Source organism: Micropterus salmoides, unplaced genomic scaffold (assembly GCF_014851395.1).
Source record: "Micropterus salmoides isolate LMB-PRFRI ecotype aquatic unplaced genomic scaffold, ASM1485139v1 Ms_hic_scaffold_11, whole genome shotgun sequence".
Classification (NCBI taxonomy): Eukaryota; Metazoa; Chordata; class Actinopteri; order Centrarchiformes; family Centrarchidae; genus Micropterus; species Micropterus salmoides.
Genome location: NW_024040152.1, coordinates 15,163,915 through 15,184,034, shown reverse-complemented (window position 1 = coordinate 15,184,034; position 20,120 = coordinate 15,163,915). Strand labels below are relative to the sequence as shown.

The 20,120-nt window shown below is 38.7% G+C and overlaps 3 protein-coding genes across 7 annotated transcripts; 1 reads left to right on the top strand and 2 right to left on the bottom strand.

The window, feature by feature from the left end:
- Positions 1-301: 301 nt before the first annotated feature.
- On the bottom strand, positions 302-2,787 carry LOC119897488 (transmembrane protein 100-like). Its single transcript, XM_038711227.1, has 2 exons — positions 2,622-2,787; positions 302-1,877 (listed from the first exon to the last, which is right to left on the bottom strand). The coding sequence occupies exon 2, from the start codon at positions 1,793-1,795 to the stop codon at positions 1,373-1,375; it is 423 nt and encodes a 140-aa protein (XP_038567155.1). The 5' UTR covers positions 1,796-1,877; positions 2,622-2,787; the 3' UTR covers positions 302-1,372.
- Positions 1,575-9,603, top strand: rcvrn2 (recoverin 2). Of its 2 annotated transcripts, none has more exons than XM_038711225.1 (5): positions 1,575-1,713; positions 5,482-5,526; positions 5,633-6,157; positions 8,327-8,438; positions 8,986-9,603. In XM_038711225.1, the coding sequence occupies exons 3-5, from the start codon at positions 5,777-5,779 to the stop codon at positions 9,072-9,074; spliced, it is 582 nt and encodes a 193-aa protein (XP_038567153.1). In that variant the 5' UTR covers positions 1,575-1,713; positions 5,482-5,526; positions 5,633-5,776; the 3' UTR covers positions 9,075-9,603. The 2 variants fall into 2 exon arrangements, with proteins under 2 accessions (XP_038567153.1, XP_038567154.1); XM_038711226.1 differs by having other exon boundaries at positions 1,576-1,713; positions 5,486-5,526.
- Positions 9,552-20,114, bottom strand: si:ch211-149k23.9 (germ cell-specific gene 1-like protein). Of its 4 annotated transcripts, XM_038711220.1 has the most exons (12): positions 19,581-20,114; positions 18,785-18,918; positions 18,598-18,660; positions 18,001-18,067; positions 16,965-17,900; positions 15,888-15,940; positions 14,639-15,732; positions 12,057-12,239; positions 11,740-11,787; positions 11,460-11,612; positions 11,201-11,312; positions 9,552-11,077 (listed from the first exon to the last, which is right to left on the bottom strand). In XM_038711220.1, the coding sequence occupies exons 7-12, from the start codon at positions 14,832-14,834 to the stop codon at positions 10,705-10,707; spliced, it is 1,065 nt and encodes a 354-aa protein (XP_038567148.1). In that variant the 5' UTR covers positions 14,835-15,732; positions 15,888-15,940; positions 16,965-17,900; positions 18,001-18,067; positions 18,598-18,660; positions 18,785-18,918; positions 19,581-20,114; the 3' UTR covers positions 9,552-10,704. The 4 variants fall into 4 exon arrangements, with proteins under 4 accessions (XP_038567148.1, XP_038567149.1, XP_038567146.1 ...); XM_038711221.1 differs by having other exon boundaries at positions 15,888-17,900; XM_038711218.1 differs by having other exon boundaries at positions 14,639-15,940.
- Between the last annotated feature and the right edge of the window lie 6 nt (positions 20,115-20,120).

Sequence of the window (20,120 nt, the reverse complement as noted above, 5' to 3'; positions counted from 1 at the left end):
CTTTTAATTTTAGGTCAAAACTTGATCAATCGACTCTTGAAGTGTAACCTTGTTTTCTTTAATTATATTTAGGCTACCCATTTATGTGTAGTTCTTGTTTATATATTTACTTAAACGTGTTTAATTTGTGTTATCTTTCTGGAGGAATGCACTGTACATTAATTGTTCCTACTAGGGTTTTGTGTCATAGGTTAACGTTAAACAAATTTGTATTCATGCATTGTATTCATTACAAAGCATAATAACATAGGTCTACTACATTTTCCACATCCCCCTTGAGAATTATTTCACGAAATAACACTTTTCAACTTCAAAGGGCAACTCCAGCCTTCAAACTTTATTGGAAAGGTGTTTAGCTCACTTGATATATATGCACATGTGCATAGTATGGACAGAAGAGATGTTCTGAGATATTGTTTCCTTAAAAACACTTTGCTGTTGAGTTTTTTTAAAATGTAATTTTTCACTGTAAATACACTTTTGATCCCCTCCACTGTGTAATTGGTTGCAGCTTTCTCAAAACCAAACATGTTAATTTCAACATGGCTTGATAGCAGCAGAAGTAAGTGAGAAAGTATCTTATTTTCTGTATAATTTGACTGAACAAACCTTCTAACATACTTCTGTATTCTGTGATAATGTCTCTCTTTATTACACACTTCTTCCAGGTTTTCATCTTTTTGTCTTTCTCTCTCTCCCTTTCTCCTTCTCTGTCTCTCTCTCTCACACAAAAATACACACATTTTTACTGTCTACATGTAAAATTGCCAGTCGTGAAAATGAAAGAAAATACAGGCATCATGAGTAAAAACTAGTAGGCAGTGGTGGAAGAAGTACTAATAAGTGCTACTTAAATTAGCAATACACCATTATAAAATCACTGAAAGTATGTTGTGTATTCATAATTTTATGTAAGGAGACTTACAGAAATACTATCAGCAGTCTGCCCCTTCAGAGTATTATACTATTGAAGCTGGATTAGGCTAAATGTAAGCTACTCATATGTTTTGTATGTAATCTCTTGATCATCAAAGTAACTACTAACTATAGCTGTTGATAAGATATAGTGCAGTAAAAAGTACTTAAGTTCCTCCTGAAATGTAGTGGGGTCGATGTCGAAAGTAGCATAAAATGGAGGGAAAAGGTTACATTTCCCAAGAAAACAGGAGTTGCATTTCTACATACTTTAGATAGATAAAGGGAAGAGCAGGAGCCAGTGAGACTGCCACAGACTGAACTTGTTTTGTTAAAGCAAAAGGGGAGTGGTTTCTCCTACCCAGTATGACTGTTTTATTTATGGATCAGTCCATTCATGCGTTCTCTGTAGATTTTTCATCAGTTTCTCTTATATTCTGTCATTAATGCTATTGCTTTATACTGTGACTTTTTTAATTACCCTCTCACTCTCTACAAGAACTTCTTTTCCATCCTCTCTCTGCTCTCGGGTCATCTCTCTCTTCTTCTTTGTCAGGAGGTAAAATGCCACCACGCTTCCAACCACCACGAAACTGAGGGTCAGAATCACTAGTCCCAGTCCCAGTAAGTGAGATGTTCCTCCTTTAGACTGGTTCAGCTGGTCCCATAGCCCCACAGCGACACAACTGAGGCCGATGAGAGTTCCCCAAAAACCAAAGGCCAGCATACAGGACCCACAGGACAGCTCAGCGCCCCCGGTCACCACAGTGATGCCCGCCACTGAGACAACCCCTCTTGGTAAGGTCACTGTCTCAGATTTAGGGTCGTAGGTGACAGTAGAAGTGACATCTGATAGAGCTGAAGGATCAAGCGTTTCCATCGTGGTTGTCTTGGTTGGTTTTACTTCCTTTTTCAGATGGCCAACAGTGGTTTAGCATGCAGCTTCTTCTTCTTTCTGACTCCTACAACACGACACACAGTCCTGATTAAAAACCCATTAATATCTACTTTTCCCTTTTCCTAACTTTTTGAACTAATTCATAGAGGCTATGTGGTGTTCTAAGATTCCTTGTTAATAGCTACACTATTTCATCAAAGATGTCTTGTGCATCATTTACACACGTTTCCTGAAAATACAGTCTGGTATATTTGGTATCTTTGGGAAATTATGGATCTGCAGAAATACAATTTAAAATAAAGGTATGAACAACGTTTGGCTGCACATCATGAGTATGTAATGACTGACCCTGGGTTAAGGAATTATAGAATAATAGTAATATTTCAAAGTACTATCTGAATGTAGTTAAGATACGAAGCAATTTAATTTACATTTGATACTAATAGAAGGTGAAATATTTTTTCTTTGGCCTCTCTCATTGGAACCAACAGATACTGGAGATTGCATGATAAATATAATGCCTTTAATTCAGCAAACTGCAACAAGCCTTAGCATAAACCTTATTCTCTTCAACCCGATGGATCCTTAACAGCATTGTATATTTCTGAATTCGAAACACAAATCAACAAGTATCCCATAGATGCATACATATCTAGTTTATCAGTTTAAATGCGTTGGATAGAGTCGAATAAAAAAGAATACTTTCAATTGGTAAGTAATTGAAAAATCAATACACTGTGTCAATATTGATGTCTTTAGCTTTAACTAAAATGTTGTATTTTTATATACAAAGTATTGCATTGCTTACCTCAGTGTTAAATCAGGAGCTTAGATGTCAGTAGAAATTGTGTTCAGTGAAGATCCTTTAGTGAAAGCCTCAAGTTGCGGCCGACTTTCTGTCTGGACAGTGGGTGTAGAAATGGGAGCAGTGCTGTTACCTTTATCTTTTACGTCACAACCTGAGGCCCTTACAAGATGGTGGACACAATTGACACAAGATTGTTGTCATCGTTTGTTTGTTTCTCTCTTTCCTTGTGTTCAGTAGGAAGCTCTTGTCCGTCATTAAGCATCATTATAACCCATTACCAGATATTTATCTAGGAACAACTCCCTTCCTCTTTTCCCCTCTCTTTCAATCTTACGATTTGAGTTGTGTCACACCAAGGCATTGTTTGGGCTGAGAGTGGATTTTTCTGTTTCAAAGTATTTTCCTGTTTGGCGTTCCCATTCTGCCTGTCACTGGTAGTGAAGTGTATACACAATGAACATACTTTAATTGCAAACAAATTCCTTGTGCCAGAAGTGCCAGAAATGCACAAATAAATAGACCTGACCTGCCATGTTGACACTGAGTGTAGCAGATTTGCAGTATATATGTCAGTGCTGACGTTGATCTGGTTTTCAGGTCGATGCTTTAACACAGGTGAAGCTTGATACTGCCAGTTAATTGGCTATAACACTAATCAGCCAGCTGGGATGATGCCAGTTTTGAGACTAGCCTAATTGCAGATATTTGTAGATGTGTTGACTTATACTATTGACAGACTTTCACCTGTTACTGCTCTAGTATTTTTTATGTGTATTATATGTTACTGCCTGCAATAGAAATATCATATCCTAATCCTGTTTCGAAGCAATGTTATAGCTGCTATAAAGAAATCAACTTTTAATCATTGTGTAGTTTTTTATGTGACGATGAAAACCAAATTATTATCTTGTTGCATGTGTTTACATTCACCACCGACAAATTCAAAAAAATGCACTGTGGAATGTCCTGGGTGTATAATGTATGTATATCCAACGAAGGTTAAAACTGAAGAAGTCCTTTGGATAAGGGACGAAACGTCTTCCAGTAGCTTCAACCAAGTCCAGTTGCCCTTCATTTTAACCTTCGTTGGATAACTATGACCTGGATGACTGAGAATCTTCATAGACAATGTATGTATATATGTTTATAAATAACTTTAGTATATATTGTTTCATTTCATTTAATTTATTTTATATGTTACCATAATTTAATTAATTATCTGTTAAAATGTGTATGTGCAGAATGATGGGACTACAAACTTTCTTTTTGTTATACAACCTTGTGTTGTAAAATGATAGATAAACTACCTTGTACCTTGTTATTGTGCTTAGATGCTATAGATTGTTCTTAGACATCCACATTACATGAATCCTCACCTTCTGCACAAGTAGAAAAACATTTCAGAAGTGACCACAAATCCTCACTTGCTCTAGCTCCAGAAATTACGCGACCCCAGGTTATAGTTCAGATGCGAGAGGAGGGGGTAATTCTATTGGGCACAGCACTCACAGGATGATGATGATGGTAATTGGCTAAGTATTGGATTGGATGGGCCAGGGGCGGGGCATTAGTAATCCAATAGATGGACTCACTGAAAGCAAAGAAATCCTACTGCAAAAATAAGACATGATTGATAATCATACATTGAAATAAACAGAGTATATGAAAGAAGTGCATCTAATGCTGTCAGCTTATGCCTTCATCCATCCTGTTTAAATGTACACACAAATCTGTAACACATAACTCTATATGCCCCCACCTCCATGCAAAGTTAGTCTAAAACAACATTTAAGATAATAAAGATCATACTTTCAGTATAATCAAATTAAACAAACTGATGACATACATTCATGTGCCAGCAAAAGAGTCATGAAGCCATTTGATGTACTGATTACTGTGGCCCCTCATGTTGGGTGCTGTTGGCAATATATAGAGATCATATATAGGAAAAGGCCCAAAGGACTGGAACTGAGTTACAAGCGACTGGGTAGTAAAGTAGGCAAAATCAGGAGCTTGCATGTTGGACGCCTTTGGTGCATGAGACAATAGTTTGTGGAGGGAAAAGTCAAGACAAAAAAAGGCTAAAAAGAAGGATAATTTGGCAGCCCAACAACAAAAACATAATTTTGCAGAATAAGGGAAGAGGGGCAACAATTTCAAACATTTAGCCCAGTAAAACAAACCAAGGCTCGTGACAAAAAGGTCAGTGAAAGGAGGACATGATACCTCACATAGGACAGGAAGTAAGTCATGTGCAGAGGGTTGCAGTGAAGATGATGTCAGGGGCGTAGGTGGGATTGGAGGTAGAGTTGAGAGGTGGGGTTAAACTGCCTGGACAGATGGTAGTCTGGAATTAGAGGTCTGTGGTGAACTAAACCCATTGAAAGGCCACTACTGAAATAGCAGACATACTGCTAGAGAACCTAAAGCTTGCTTTGGAAACCCACCTGGGGCCATGTTAACAGAGTTTCCCAGAGCATGTCTGCTAATGTGCTGAACAGTGTTTAAAAGTAATGTTCAAGTTTTATAATCCTGTAGCACTCAAATATTTCTCAATTTCTCAAAAAGGGGTTGTAACTGCAAGGATACAGTGAAAAGCATTGAACACTTGCTGACTGTTTGATGTTGAGTTATTAAGTAAGATTCTTAACTTCTTGGAGACCCATCAATAATGTAACAGACACATGAGCTCAACACTCTTTCTAGACTTCCAAACCCAATAGAGAAAATTAGGATCCAGGGGTTCATTTCAGTCAAGCTCAGCCACCTTAAATCCCGCATTAACAGAATTAACCTAGTCATCCACGGTAAGAATGTGTTTACCCCTGCTCTCCTTATCTCTCACTGTCTTATCGTCAAGACAGACACTCCAGCCATCGTCTCACCACACAGCATAGGCCTACAGGTAAGTTTTCCTTACATTTTTGATCATTTAACTTAATGACTGAGGATTTCAGAAGTGGACTGTACCATACGTGGAACCTAACCTTTTTTTTTGCAATCACTTGCAGGCTTCTAACATCAACAGAAGAGATCAAGCAAGTGAACGAAAATATATTTTGATCAAAGGAGTGCAGGTGCCTCAGAAAACTCAGGTGGCAAATATTTAGTTGGTCAGAACTGACGCACTAGTAAGACCTTAAAAAGCAACCACTATGGGAAACTCCACCAGTAGCGCGTTATCAAAGGAGATCCTGCAGGACCTAAAGCTCAGCACCAAATTCACTGAAAATGAGATCAGCCAGTGGTACGAGAACTTTCAGAAGCAGTGCCCGACGGGACGCATAACACCAGAGGAGTTTGAGCAGATTTACGCCCGCTTCTTTCCCGAGAGCGATGCCAAGAGCTACGCTCGACATGTGTTTCGCTCCTTTGACACCAACGACGATGGCACTTTGGATTTCAAGGAGTACATCATTGCACTGCACCTGACCTCCACTGGGAAGACCACCCGGAAACTGGAGTGGGCCTTCTCGCTGTTTGATGTAGACAAGAACGGATACATCAACAAGACAGAAGTGACGGAGATCTGCCAGGTTAGGGGGGGTGCGTGCAGTGATGTGTAAGATGCTAGAGATAATGACGAAAGGATGAGGCACTTTAATTATTGTTCTAGTGTGACAAAAAGTAGTTAAGGGTGTCCACTTACCTTATGGAGAGTAGTATCAAACTAGCCTATGTTGACTTTACAGAAATTCTATTTTATTTTACCAAAATGTTCATCTTCATCTCCTATAAACATATAGGCTAATATCAAAAATTCAAGCTGCTCTGTGGTTCATAGTCTGCATGGAAAGGTTTTAAGTTGATAAGAGGATTACTTGCCATCATGAAATCCAATATAATACCCCTGTAGTAAATACTAATTTTTAAATTTAAACTCACATACATTTTTTATTTGAATTGTCTATGCTGGTGAGGTGTTCATTTAACTCTATGATTGTTTTTGAGGCAATCGTTTTAGAGAATTACTGTTAGACTGCATCGTTTTCTTGGTGTGTTGCCCACTCATTTTAAAGTCCATGTAAAATGAGTCGCTATTTATTGAAAGTGATCATTTGTCTCATGGTATGTAGGCGTCAGTACTAATTAGCCAGCCTTTTTGAGACTCCTTATAATCTCTTAGATTACAGGTTTAGCTCTCAGGCAACTCTTAAGCAAGGCTTGTATTGCCCTGTCAGTTGCAGGAATGCTCATCATCCCCGAGTCTAATCCATGTTTATTTTATTCAGGAGGCTGCCACTTTGGCCTGTCAGATTATTTTGTGCTAATTACTCTATAATAGCTGTTAGCTAGTGTTTTTATCTAATCAAAAATCGGTCTGACGGAGGTCGTAGAAGTTTCTTATCTTCTGGTTTCTGACAAATTATATGGTATTGTAAGAGGTTTAGACAGATCAGCCGAGGATCCAGCTGGCATTGTAATGGGATTGAATTCCTTGCCAACTGGCCTGAATACATATGCATCATGTGTACAACCACTGCACAAAATAGCTAACTTTTAAAGCTATTGTGCCAAAAGTTAATTAACCTAAAAGAAAATTTGACTCTGTGGAGAGGTAGGCAAAAACAGATCTGCTATTTGACCAGAAACTAACATCATTATAATGGAAAGATAATTCAGAAATATATATATATAATATATGTTTTCATATGTGGGTTTGAAGTAGGTAACAAGGGGGTGAGGAATGAAGGACTAATGAATATTAGTGTAGTCTACTACCATATGAGCTGTTTAGTTTAATATTATATACTACACTAATATGCTATACTAGATAAGAGAGGCTGTAAATACAGTGCGTCTTTGAGGGTATCCATATTTGTATGAGACTGCCTGATACAGATCTGGTTTTATCTGTATTTGTTTTTTTTTATAACTGACGAGTAACGTTTGTCATCTACTAGCCCACAGTGTGACCTTTACAGACCACAAAATGCTAGGGGCAGGATGAAGGGGACAGTCCAAGGAGAGAGACTGACATCTTGGTGTTTGGCCTGTGGTCTGAATCTTGGCACTAATCCATGTTAATCTAGGTGTCTTAAATGTGGGAGATGAGTGCTTCCTCTCTAAGTGGGACACACATTTAAAGGCCTGAACCAAAAGTGCACAGTCATTTAGTAATTTACAAGCTGCTGGATTCCAAGTGGCCCATTGCAGAAGAACTATCTCTGAAAAATGACACACAGGCACTGAATGTGCTGCGGTGGGCTGATTGATTATTAATTTTTCATTTTTAACTTGTATACAAAGCGTACATGTGAAATGTAATGACCAAGCCATTCAGGATTGCTCTTGTAGCTGCATTTGGTAATCAGATCAGTTGTCATGTGGGGATTGCAGGCTGCAGTGTATTAAAGTAAGATTTAATTGTAGTCTACTTGATTTGGTTGTATTCAGCCAAAGTGCAGTGTATACCATGGTTAATGACAGTAATCAGGGACTAGACACAAGACAGTCATGAGGAGAAATTATTGGATTGTTGCTTTTCTCTTAATGTCAAGTTGTTCTGCATCAGAAGCTCAATAAATCACACCTACATACAAGGCACTAATTAACTGAAGAGGGCTGTGAGCTTACTCACTTGTCCTGCAAACTACACACTTCTTGGCTTGTACACATTCGTTTTATGTCTTGATGTTCTTCCCTAATTTGTGTGAGAGAAATGATGCAGTATTATCACCAATCTTATCCCTAACCCCTTTCAGGCCATATTTAAGCTGATCCCCAAGGAGGAGCAGGCCAAGCTACCAGCGGATGAGAACACACCCGAGAAGAGAGCCGAAAAGCTGTGGTCTTACTTTGAAAAGAAAGACAATGGTGAGGGAAATAACACACATACCACACACACACACACACACACACATATATATATATATATATATATATATATATATATATATATATATATATATATATATATATATATATATACAGGGCATTGTGTTATTTGTCACTATGTATTTATGTTAGAGAGAGATAAAGTCAGCGTAAGCTCTTACTACCTTTCCTCAGCAGCTGTTCTTGTATTCTGTAGCGAAGATTACATTTTACAATCATCTATTTGGCTTAATAGTAATACAAGCAATAAATCCACCTGGGGGCACATCCCCAGTTTTAATTGTGTCATGCAAGCTTCATTATGTATGTACCAGACATTGATCTTAAGACCTAAAGTGACTCCACTATGTTGCATGCCCCTGTCACAAACCAGCACACCCACACAGGAGATAAGACTTCATTATAATCCTTTATATAAGGATTTCTTAGATAATTCAGCCTCACGTTGACCCCATGCTGTATATGTTGTTTACCATTTTCTTCCCACTGTAACATCTCTTGCTCTTTCTTCTTTCCCCTCTCATAGAGCGATTGGCTGAAGGAGAGTTCATCCAAGGAGTGACTGAAAATGAGAATGCAATGCGTCTCATCCACTACGAACCAATGAAAGATTGAAGGCATTCCTGTTTTATCCCCTCTCCTTCTTTTCTCACATTAGACTCTTTCCTTTCTCTTAAAGTTTTAGTTTGTCCTCTTCCCCTCCCAGCCTCAGATGCTTTCTCCTCCCTCCTCTTTACTCCACTCGACCCCTCTGTGTAAATACTCTTTACTGCAGATGTTAGTTTCAATTATCATTTTCTTTGTTATACTAATGTTTGTCAGTGCATTCTTATAAAATAGAGATAAAAAGAGTCAAATTCTGGCATAGTGTTTCAAAACATGTGCACAGCTAAAAAGAATATTTATGGTGACTATGGTGATACATAACATATATTTGCATAAATAGAATGTGTATGATAAACATCATTAACTGTTTTAATGGTTCAAATAAAATTTGGGCTCTGGAGAAATTAATGGTAAAGGCAGTTCTATCACCCCCAACTGTTAGCTCATTAAAGCTTTTTTACAGAACTGGAAATGTCTTAGTAGAGGTCATAGAAATGTTGTACTTTATTCACTGTACAATAAATAAAAGGTTTTCTCATAGATCTTTGCATTGAAAATTGCTTTATTTATCTTTCCCAAAAAACAACAAATTCTTCTATGACCTAGAAACATACTGTATAATATAATGCTGGTGAATGACAAAAATGGTGCTTTATGTCGTAGGTTTTCAATTGTATTTATCCCAAACAGAAAATCCAGGATTATCCCACATGTATAACCTACAGACATTTAAGGTAAACGTAGGTACATTTATTTAGCTTTAGAAATTGTTGCGCTTATAATTTTACGTTAAACCCAGTAAATAGCAGAATGTAATATCCACTCATAAACAGTTATTTCCCTGAAAGTGTGATTTTTTTCATGGTGCATGGTACAAATTGTCTAGTGGGTGTGCATTCCTGCATTTCTTTCTAACTTTCATTCTGACCCCCCCACGCAGCCCTCTCCCTCTCCATCCCTTCCATCTCTCCTCACTCTTTTCCTCCTTCTTTCCATCCAACTCGGGATTACTGGTTTACACATAATCTTCTGTTCAACATCAGAGAGCAGACTTTTCAAAATCTCTGTAATCTTTCTATCTCTATGTGTCTATCGTAGGGGTTTGTCTGTGCATCTGCAGAGAGGCTGTGTTTGTTTGTAGCTTCTGGTACACAGACATTGCATAAAAAGATAGTCACAAGAGAAAGAAGACGAGCTTGAAAAGACATAAAACATGTTGAATGTCCCACCGATAAATGAGAAGCTTTTGCATATTTACTCTAAATAACAGGGAGTTCTGATTAGGTTTCAACAGGAGAAGAAGCATCCATCCCGTCTGTGCAGTATAATGATCACATTGTCTTGATGCAATGCATGTTAATATATAAACAATAAAATAATTAATAAAAAACATAGATATGCATTTACATGTAGAGACTTTCCTGCCACGAGGCACTGAGAAATACCCAGAAAATATGTAGTCTTGCATGTCACTGTGACCTATGCATGCACTGTAGTCTTTACATGTTGATTCCACTGGCTTTGAAGTGCAATGAGTATGTCCCAACTTCATTTTATAGTCAAAGTATGCTCACATTGATCCTTCTCCCGCACGTTGACAGTATCCTTCCTCTGTCAGTTTTTGGATATAAATGATCCCCTAACAAGGTGAATATACACGGTCCATGACATCCTCCATCTCATCCATCTCTCTCTCACAGTCTTCACATCCCTCTGGCCCGCAGCCTCCTACTAAAACCAGAGTCGGTATATCCCCATTTCCCACTCCAACCACACTGCCGTTTGGAGCCCACGCCACATCAATCATGCCGTCTGGACACTGCAATAGGCCACTGACAGAGTAGAGCCCGCCACCAGGAACGACCTCGTCATAGGATGGAGCATGAGTGGCGGCTCTCGCTTCCTCCAGGCGGAGCCTCTGCTTGCGACGGAGCTCGATGATGGTCTTTGTGTAGGAGTTGAGTGTGACCACGGCGGCGCCCATACAGCAACTAAAGGATACCCAGGCAAGACTGGGAGCAGAGGAGATTCAGAGGAGTTGAAAAGAGAAGAGAAACAACATAAATCACAAGTACTTTATGTACATACTTAAATAACACAGGTTTGTATGCTGTCTCTAAAATGCTGCCACCTACGCAAATGACCAGCCGTAGTCCCAGGTCTGAGGCCTCCAGTCTTTGGGGCCCACAATGACTGTCATCTGAAAGACTGTGGTGTACATCATATGGGCCACCATCCCAAGAAGACCTGCGTGTGGGATGAAACAAACAAAAACCACAGACAGAACAAATCAGACAATTAAGTCTAGAAAACAAAGATGACCATGCAAGTAGAGAATGACATATGGAGAAGGAGGTGGTTATAAAATAACGTAAACTTGAAGGATAGTCTCACCTGATAGCACAGTACAGATAGCTGCATAGGCATTGATCTTCAGCGAGTGCATCTCCTTATGGGAACACAAGACTTCCAGCCACATCAGTAAGAAGCCCATCCCCAGCAGGCCGATGTATGTAAACTCTGAAATAACTGACAGCCAGAGCACACCTGCAACATTTGAAAATACATACACAATTGACACACAGACATACATATAGATAAAAATACTTAACAGAGACTAAAATAATAATTTCATGGTTTTAATATTTCGACACAGAGCTGATGCACAACTCACCTTGTGTTTCTCCTGGGGTTAACTCAATAAAGCTTCGACACTTCTCCCCTGCCCACAAAATGTACAGATATGAACTCAAAAAGAAAACATTGTTCCTTGAGCTCAAATGAAAGGATTTCGTGGTGGAGCTGAAACTGAAAAGAACCCTAATATGCATGAAAGTGGTTCTATGGTGTGAAGCACTTTGTGTTACATGTATTTGTATGAAAAGTGCTATATAAATAAAGATTGATTGATTGATTGATTGAAAGTCCAACAATCTAACTAATATTGTGACCGGCTGAAAGTGTGATTGGACGTGTGCTTTGTGGTCTCACCATCGCTGTGCTTCTCACAGCTTTCCCAGAAACCAGTGTGGAAGTATCTAAAAGCAAACTTGTCTTCGCCTGTCTCCCAGATATAGTGGACCGCGTTGGCCAGCTGCCTCTGTCTGATCTTGGCCAGCTCGTCCCTCCTGGCTGGGGACAGTGTGCGGTTGAAAGGGTTCTGAGTGGGACTCTCTGTGTGAGAGCACAAGAGGAAGACAACAAGAATAGTATTATTTTAGGTTGATTTTTTGTACCTGCTTATTCCTGTTGTGGATATTAGAGTTGGTGGCAGAACCAAAATTGCACTGGGTGGACCATCTCTTCACTGCTCTTTAGACATAGAGACACCAACACATTCAAACTCATACACATCTGTGGGTAATCTCTATTCTCCAAACCAGTCCAGACTTGCATTTCTTTAGAATGTGGAAGGAAACGCACATACACAGAAGCGACAACAAAGTTCTTCCTGTGACGTACCAGCATTAATGACTGCATGAGCAGGCAAGCAGATGCACAAACACACAGATGTTAATACTGCAAATGCACTCATTCCTAAATATCTGACAGATTATTTGACTGAATTGTTTTCATTGTCAAACAATGAATGCACCAGAAACACACTTTTTGCATCCAGGTGTGTGTTGATGGAGAATTACAGAAGGTCCAATTGGTAATTTAAAGAAGTATTTAGAATGGGAGACGTCAAGTCACCAGCAAGACTGTTAATCACACCACTGCCTCAAAAGTAACACGCCTCTGTGTTTTGCAGTCACATGTAGGCTCGTCAGCTATCACCTTGTCATCCCACGTGTGTTTAAAAATCAGGTCTAGAAGCATAAGGGAGAGTCAAATCCACCACTGTAAAGGTAGATCTTTCTGTACAAGTACACTAAGTACATGTAGTGATCCAAGTTGAATCCTTTATGCAGTGAGAGCCGTTAATCTCAGTGTGGATTAAGCATATCTGCTGAGAAAGTACAAACCAGGCAGCAGGCAGTGCAAACCTCTCCTCCACAGATGACTAAACCTTTGGGAGCGACCCTCACACCCCACAGATTAATACTGAGCCATAATTAAGTTCACTGTGGGACTAAGGTATGGGCAAAAAGGGATTAAATACATCCAAACCAAGGACAATCAGTTTCATCACGGGGAGAAGCCTGTCAGTTTATCCCATCAGATTAGTTCGAGGTATTGGTTGTTATGCAGTGACACAGTGCAAAAATCAAGAAATACTTGACTCAACAGTCAAGGTCGACATTTTGATAAAGTCAACATCAGAGAGCTGCATTTTCTATCTTTTTTGGAAGACTTGTGAGACGATACACAATGACAAATTGACCATCTGCACAGATGCTCAAACAAAGGTGTGACATATACACACTTTGTATCCACTTTATTTACACCTAGTGAGCAAACTCTGCACTTGATCTGCTGCACTTGACTGAGTCTGCTGGTAAAGGCCATGAGATGCAGTTGAAAGCTTGTTTGTGGACCTTTTGTAAGAATTGTTTTGTCAAAATATGTTGATTGTGCAGATGTTTTAGATCTACGTATATGATACAAACATCTGATTGTCAATCTGTCCCGTGACCTGTGTGATGAACTTAAGTCGTGTTTCTTAAAGCATCTTAAAGCAATGATGCATTATCCTGCTGAGAGCATCAGTCTGTAATAGCCTGTGGCTGTGATGGTAGACACCTGGCCAGTAACAATGTTTCAACATCCAAATTATGTCTGTCTATTGCAAAAGACTAATGCCAAGGAAACATGGTGAGATCATTTCCATGAACTCATGCTGTTTACAACAAACTGTGACATGTTTGAAGAAAAATAAGTGACTTGAGTATCATTTTATACAACTTTATCCTTCTACTTGACCACATTTCATAGAAATATTATACTATACTTACTGTTTACTTTGCAGATTCATACTTTACATGAAAACATAAACACTCAGTTTAAAAATATGATGCCTAAGATTAAGTTCAATAGTTAAAATTAGTTCCATCTCAACCAGCTGCAACATTAAAATGCTGCGTACATTTTAATGCAACAACTAGAACTTGAAATGGAGTATTTTTGCAATGAAGCCTTGCTACGTTTACTTAAATAAAGGATCTGAATACTTCTTGCATCACTTCCATTAACATATCTGTTGCATACCTGATGCTTCCTTGTTGGCCAGAAGTAGAGAAATAAATACATTTTGTTAACTTATGTTAGTTGAGTTCCTCCTCAGAAATCCATGCACCATGGCTGTTTATGAGATGCTAAACTTTGTGTATCTCACATCAATAATCTTAAAAGTGTTTTTGTCTAGGTATCGTCTAGGTATTGCTCATTCTAAGGTTTTGCTGAACATTAATTGAACTTTCCACTCTGGCTGCATACTTCATTATAAATCATTGTAAAATCAGGAGAGAGCTGTTTGTGTAAATGGGGAGGTGCACCTCACAAAGTGCATATTAAATAGGCAGTAAAAGTAAAAGAGAAATCTATGTATCAGTATACTTAACAACAATAAATAGTAACAATAAAGAGAAACAATACAGCTGCACAAAAGAAAGAAAATGTAATATCTGTACCTGTGGTGTAAGGCTCGCTGTTGTTTTGACCACAGTTCTTCATTTTGACGGGTGACAGGCAGAGGGGCTTGACCACCTTGTGAGTGCCCTCACACCAGTAAGAGGTGCATAGAGCCAGGATGGACAGGGCCAGAGCCAGAGAGGTCAAGGTCAGGGAGAGCAGAGAGCGAGAGCGACGGGACATACGCTCCAGCATGGCCACACAGGAGAGGTGGGAGGCAGGGGGAGGCCAGAGAGAGACAGAGGGCGAAAGTATGGCAAAAAGGGGGCAGAAGGGGCACGCGGCACTTGGGAAGAGGACAAACAGCACACAGGGTATGACCGCAGTCACAGATGGACAGATGCTTTGGGGTGGTTTTAAGAGGGGATGAGCTGCCAGGTTGAAACAGAAAGCAAAGATAAACGTGATGTAACACTACCGGTAGAAGAGGACAAACACAGCTGACAAAGTGATACTGTAAAGTTGCGTGATTAAAAGAGAAGAAGATGAAGAGAGCAGAGGGGAGGGAGCGGGCTAAGATGCTCTGAAGTTGATACACGTGGGAAAGGAGAGACAGACTGCAAAAATTAACAAGATGGGATTCAGGTGGACGATGGTTCACACTGGGAGGGTAAGGTAGGATGCAGGGACATAATCGTATGCTGGCCAGACAGCTTTAATGTGATATGTCACCCCCTGACCTCAGCATGTGTACACTCAGCACTTGTGTGCACTTATTAGATCAGTGTGACTGAACCGAAAAAAGCACAAGGTTATTTAAAAATACTAGAATTAATCATTAAGAGTTGTAGAGATAGAGGATATACTTAAAGGCAATTCATCACCTGGCAAGAATGTGGTATTAAATGGCTGAATGGGACACACAAAGGCTATTTCCAGGGTGTCCATATGGTGACATCTAACTTTCTTGAATGCCCCTTGAGTCATTAAACTACCTGAAGTCTCATAGCTCCTCTCTCTGTGTTTATAAGGAGGGGTTATGTAGGAATAAGAAATGTGTGATCCCCTGTGGCTCAGGCTAATATCTTCCTGCTTCCTGATTAACACACTCAGGAAGGAACCTGCCGCTCATTATGAACTCCACTGCTGGACTCTACGCAGAAGACAAAACGGAAGGGAGAAAAAACAAGAGATGACTTTTTTGATGAAATTATGGATAAGCCACAGATCTGAATGAAATTTTTGCTAGTAATCCCTCATAATCTGCTTGAAGGTTTTTGTTTTAGGTGAGTTTTTGTGCATTCTGACCATGTTGGCTGACTCTCTCGTGCAATGTCTCCCACAGTGTCAGCCCACAGCCCCTGCAATACAACAGGACATTAGTTTAACCAAGTGAATTAAACACAATCCCTAATCTACATGGGAACTGACCCATGCTGATTTCTGGTATGTGAATAATGCTGATTAAAATATGTAAAAGAACAACATAAAACATGGTAAAAAAAAAATTAATTAATGGACGAGATGATGGCTGCTACTAAAGGCAAAAATCTACGGTCTGTATACATCTGTACATTTCTGCACTTGTCTAGATTGTCTTTATTGTATCTGTAAAAAGATTTGTACAATCTTATATATTAAAAATAAACTTATAAACACTACAGCCTAAATGTGTTTTATGTTATTTCTGAAATATTAAAAGACAAATATATACAGTATGTGTCCTTGGTTGTAAGAAGACCTGAACTCTATATATCTCGTGAATTTATCACTATTATTTGCAAAAGTTTACAGCATAAACAAGTTGGATGCAGGCTAATCATTCAATTTTGGAAGAATTACCGACATCGAGCATGAAGAACAATATAAACTTTCATTAATCTTACAGGAAAACTCAAAATTCTATGACACTGACTGATTATTGATTTCCAAATGTACTGACAGGTTTATCAATCTTGGCAAATATTAAAAAATAGATTGGAAACTGCCTCACACAGAATTTGTCTCATTTAACAATCCTATGATAGCAAACTACCTGAAAACTGTATTATCAATTTATCAGAAAGCTCAATTTAGGCTTAAATAGGAAAAGCAATATATATCAGTTAGTTTTAAGGCTGCAACAATTATTTTCTTGATTACATTTAGTCCATGTCATAAAATACTGATAAATGGGAATTATAATTTTCCAAAGCCTTAAGCAAAATCTTTATGTCACTTTATTTGATTATCAGTCCAAAACCCGAATCTATTCATCTTATGATCATAAATGACAAAGAAAATAAGACTCATTATTTTTCTACTAATCTATTAATCAAAATAGGTGCTGATTATTTTCCTGTCGAGTGACTAATCGTGCTAAAATAATCAGTGACAAGCACCTACCAAAGACCTTTTTCTTGTCCCTTGTGGTGCTTCAGGTCAAACACAAGGTAACTGCCACAAAGCAAGCAGTAAAGCAACACTTTCACTTGTCACTTCTTGCAGTCCTCTAATCCTACAATCCTCGATTAACCTTAATCAAAAAGCTTGATTTTGGTTGCTCCATCTTGAACGGATGCTCCGTGTCACCACCCTCTTTGTCTTTTCCCTCTGCATCGGTCACCAGTATTCCTCCTCCAGGATGAGCATCAGTGACCCTTACCTCTCCAGCTGCACTCCCCCCTTTAATCCTCCTGGCCAATAGTCGGACAGAAATGCAAGACTCACGGAGCGACTGAGTGTCTGTCTCCACGCCGCTCTACTCTGTTTTCTGTCTTTCTTGGGAATTTATGACACAAACCCATCCAGAGTCATGTAATCCCTCTAAGTCCATCTGTTACTGTAGTGCCCCCTCTCTTCCTGCATCTGTCCCTTTTTAGAGGTGGTTCCTTATCAACCTCCCAAAACCTTTACCACCAGTCTAAGCTCCTCACCACTTTGATTTTTACTAAGTATTCAATTATTACACATATAAGAGGGTGGATAAAACCGTGAACCAATTTATCCATATGGGCTTTTCCTTCTTTCCTTTAATCAGCACTAGCCATGTGCAAAGCCAAATCATGCGCCCACTACATTAAGTGTTTACTTTTTGGTTGCCAACTGTGATGCCTTAAAAAGAGTAGAAAGAGATTAATATAGTCATAATAATTTATTTACAATATATATGTACAGAAAAACAGAAAGACAACAAATGTCAATAAAGCAAGACATTGTGTACATGTTTGGAGGATGTATTTAGGAAAATGGGTGGTCCAAAATGGAGTCGAAGAAAGCAGTTTAACCCCAAGCTTGAGATTTACAGTAATGTAGAACCAGCTTGCCATCACTGCCAAACGACTGAAAAGAGACAAAGAGAGAGAAAGACAGAGAGACAGAACAAGACATGAAGTTAAATGTTTAAAAAATAGTAAGAATGACAACTTTATTTGATGCTGACCTGCCAAGCAGGGAGAGCGGTGGGATGATCAAATGTTCACTGTGAATTCTGGACTTTGAGGTCTTCGCTGTTACTTATCAAGACATTAATCAGTGGTCAAGGACTTTTTGCATTTGTAACAACAAGAGTTCACTCTTATTGCCCCCTCTGCTGGGCAAAGCTCCACATGGTCCTTAATGGTCTAGGACCCTAAGGATCGCCAATTAGGCTACTATTCTATTATTTTATTAAAGCCTAAGAGATCCTGAGACTTGGTTTAAGATTGTGTGTAAGGTCCAGTTACTAGCTTTCTCTGAGCTTACTAATGGTATTTATCAGTGAATGGTACATTTATCTGTTTGTTGATGATGGGGTTGACAGCTCAGGAAGTGGACTTTGGAGGTGAGATTATGTTGTTACACATACTGTCCCAAAGGTCAAATAATGAACTTTCATGCAAAGAAGAAAAAATGTGACAAGTGTTTATCTGCTGTTTGTTTCTTTTTGAAATCACAATTGCAGAATTTTGTTTTATCTTCTTTAGGTTAAGGGAAATGAGCTCTAAGTACACAACACCCTTTAGTCACAGGGCATTAAAACAGGTGTTTATGTACTCACATCAAATAGGATTCCTACGTCTTGATCCGGCGAGGGAGCAAAAGACTGGTTAACATAAATGAACTGGAAAAAAACAAAAAATAGATGCAGTTATTAGTAAAGAATTTAAAGATCTAAAGCATGTTTTCTAAGTGTCTAAGACATGATTTTGGGGAAAGAACAAGTCTGTGTACAAACTTCTCCTTACCAGTTGTTCATTGGCCTCAAGCTTGAGGAAGCGAGAGATGAACTGAGACAGGGACTGTACCGTCCTCCCCCTGTCCACTGCCCACTTCTTTGTTTTCATTATAGGAGTGTCTCCTACAGCCTTCAGCAACACGTCTACTATAAAAATGGAGAAAATAGAAAGTGAAACTGCTGCTGCTGCTGCCATCCAGGCTGTGCCAGGCAAATCTAAACATGAAACTGTTTGGGGGAATTTCTGGAGAAATGTGGAATCCACTGACGCATATATGCGTAACCACAGTGGAACAACTAAATCTATGATGATGTGCTCTGAATTACCTCACTGTTGAATTATGCTATTGAAATAAACTTGCCCTGCGTTAAATTAGAGAGAATACTGCAGACTTGCATGCCTGTATGAGAGGCTTTTGCACATTTATTGTTATAGCCTACAATTCTTTTTGTGCAAATGTTCTTTCCCTTTAATCACTTCTGATCATTTTAATTTCCTGATTGATTTCTGTATTGATTCATTCTTATTGTGTGTGATCTTTTATATATCTGTGGGACATCTGACCGCAGTCAGTCAATGTGCAGGCGTCTTTTATTTACTGTAATTTTATTACTTTTGTTTTAAATAGTAATACCTATGAATATTAATAGATCAGAAATTTAGCCAGACAACTCTATAAAGATTATGCAATATCATGTTGACCCTGATTTGATGGTTTAATCTTAGGGTTGTTATTAACACGCAAAACTGTCACTAGCATCTATCAATTTAAAAGTCGACAATATATTTTACTGAAATAACTCACCTTTAATCTGAATCACACATAGTTAATGAAAATGTAAAAAGGTCGAGTATTTCTTTCAATTCCTGAACAAAAGTATTTTTAAAAAACCCCAAAACGTGAAACAAGATATTTAACTTAATAAACTGCTAACGTTAACTGGGCAGACAGTTTGAAGCTAACCGGAGCTTGTTAGCTAAGCCTTAATAAATCTCTGTAGGAGATGCAAAGTTGCTATTAACATGAATGTAACATATATTTGATAAATTATAGGAATGACCATCCTCTCTGAAAAATATGTAACGTTATCCTATATGAGCAAAAAGATGATACATTGCCATAAACATTAGCATTAGCTTTAGCCATGTCCCAAAGCGGCAGTGAAAAGCTAAATGTTTATTGGCTAAACGGAATAAAAAACAGCATTCCTATTGGCTAAAATATCTGTCAATTGTCTAATACGTCATGCACCCGGAAATTATTCCTATACACTAGCAAGACTCCTCGTAAACAGATGGCTATTATTCGCTAAATGAGCAGAATTTTCGATATATTACGTGTTCT

Excerpts from the sequence above, each read along its gene's own strand:
- si:ch211-149k23.9 (XM_038711219.1), bottom strand. The coding sequence starts at position 14,834 with ATGCTGGAGCGTATGTCCCGTCGCTCTCGCTCTCTGCTCTCCCTGACC. Across the intron at positions 11,313-11,459 it reads TATCTGTACTGTGCTATCAG|GTCTTCTTGGGATGGTGGCC; the intron begins GTGAGACTATCC and ends TCCCACACGCAG. Across the intron at positions 11,078-11,200 it reads GACTACGGCTGGTCATTTGC|TCTTGCCTGGGTATCCTTTA; the intron begins GTAGGTGGCAGC and ends CTCTGCTCCCAG.
- LOC119897488 (XM_038711227.1), bottom strand. The coding sequence starts at position 1,795 with ATGGAAACGCTTGATCCTTCAGCTCTATCAGATGTCACTTCTACTGTC.
- rcvrn2 (XM_038711225.1), top strand. The coding sequence starts at position 5,777 with ATGGGAAACTCCACCAGTAGCGCGTTATCAAAGGAGATCCTGCAGGAC. Across the intron at positions 6,158-8,326 it reads AAGTGACGGAGATCTGCCAG|GCCATATTTAAGCTGATCCC; the intron begins GTTAGGGGGGGT and ends AACCCCTTTCAG. Across the intron at positions 8,439-8,985 it reads CTTTGAAAAGAAAGACAATG|AGCGATTGGCTGAAGGAGAG; the intron begins GTGAGGGAAATA and ends CCCCTCTCATAG.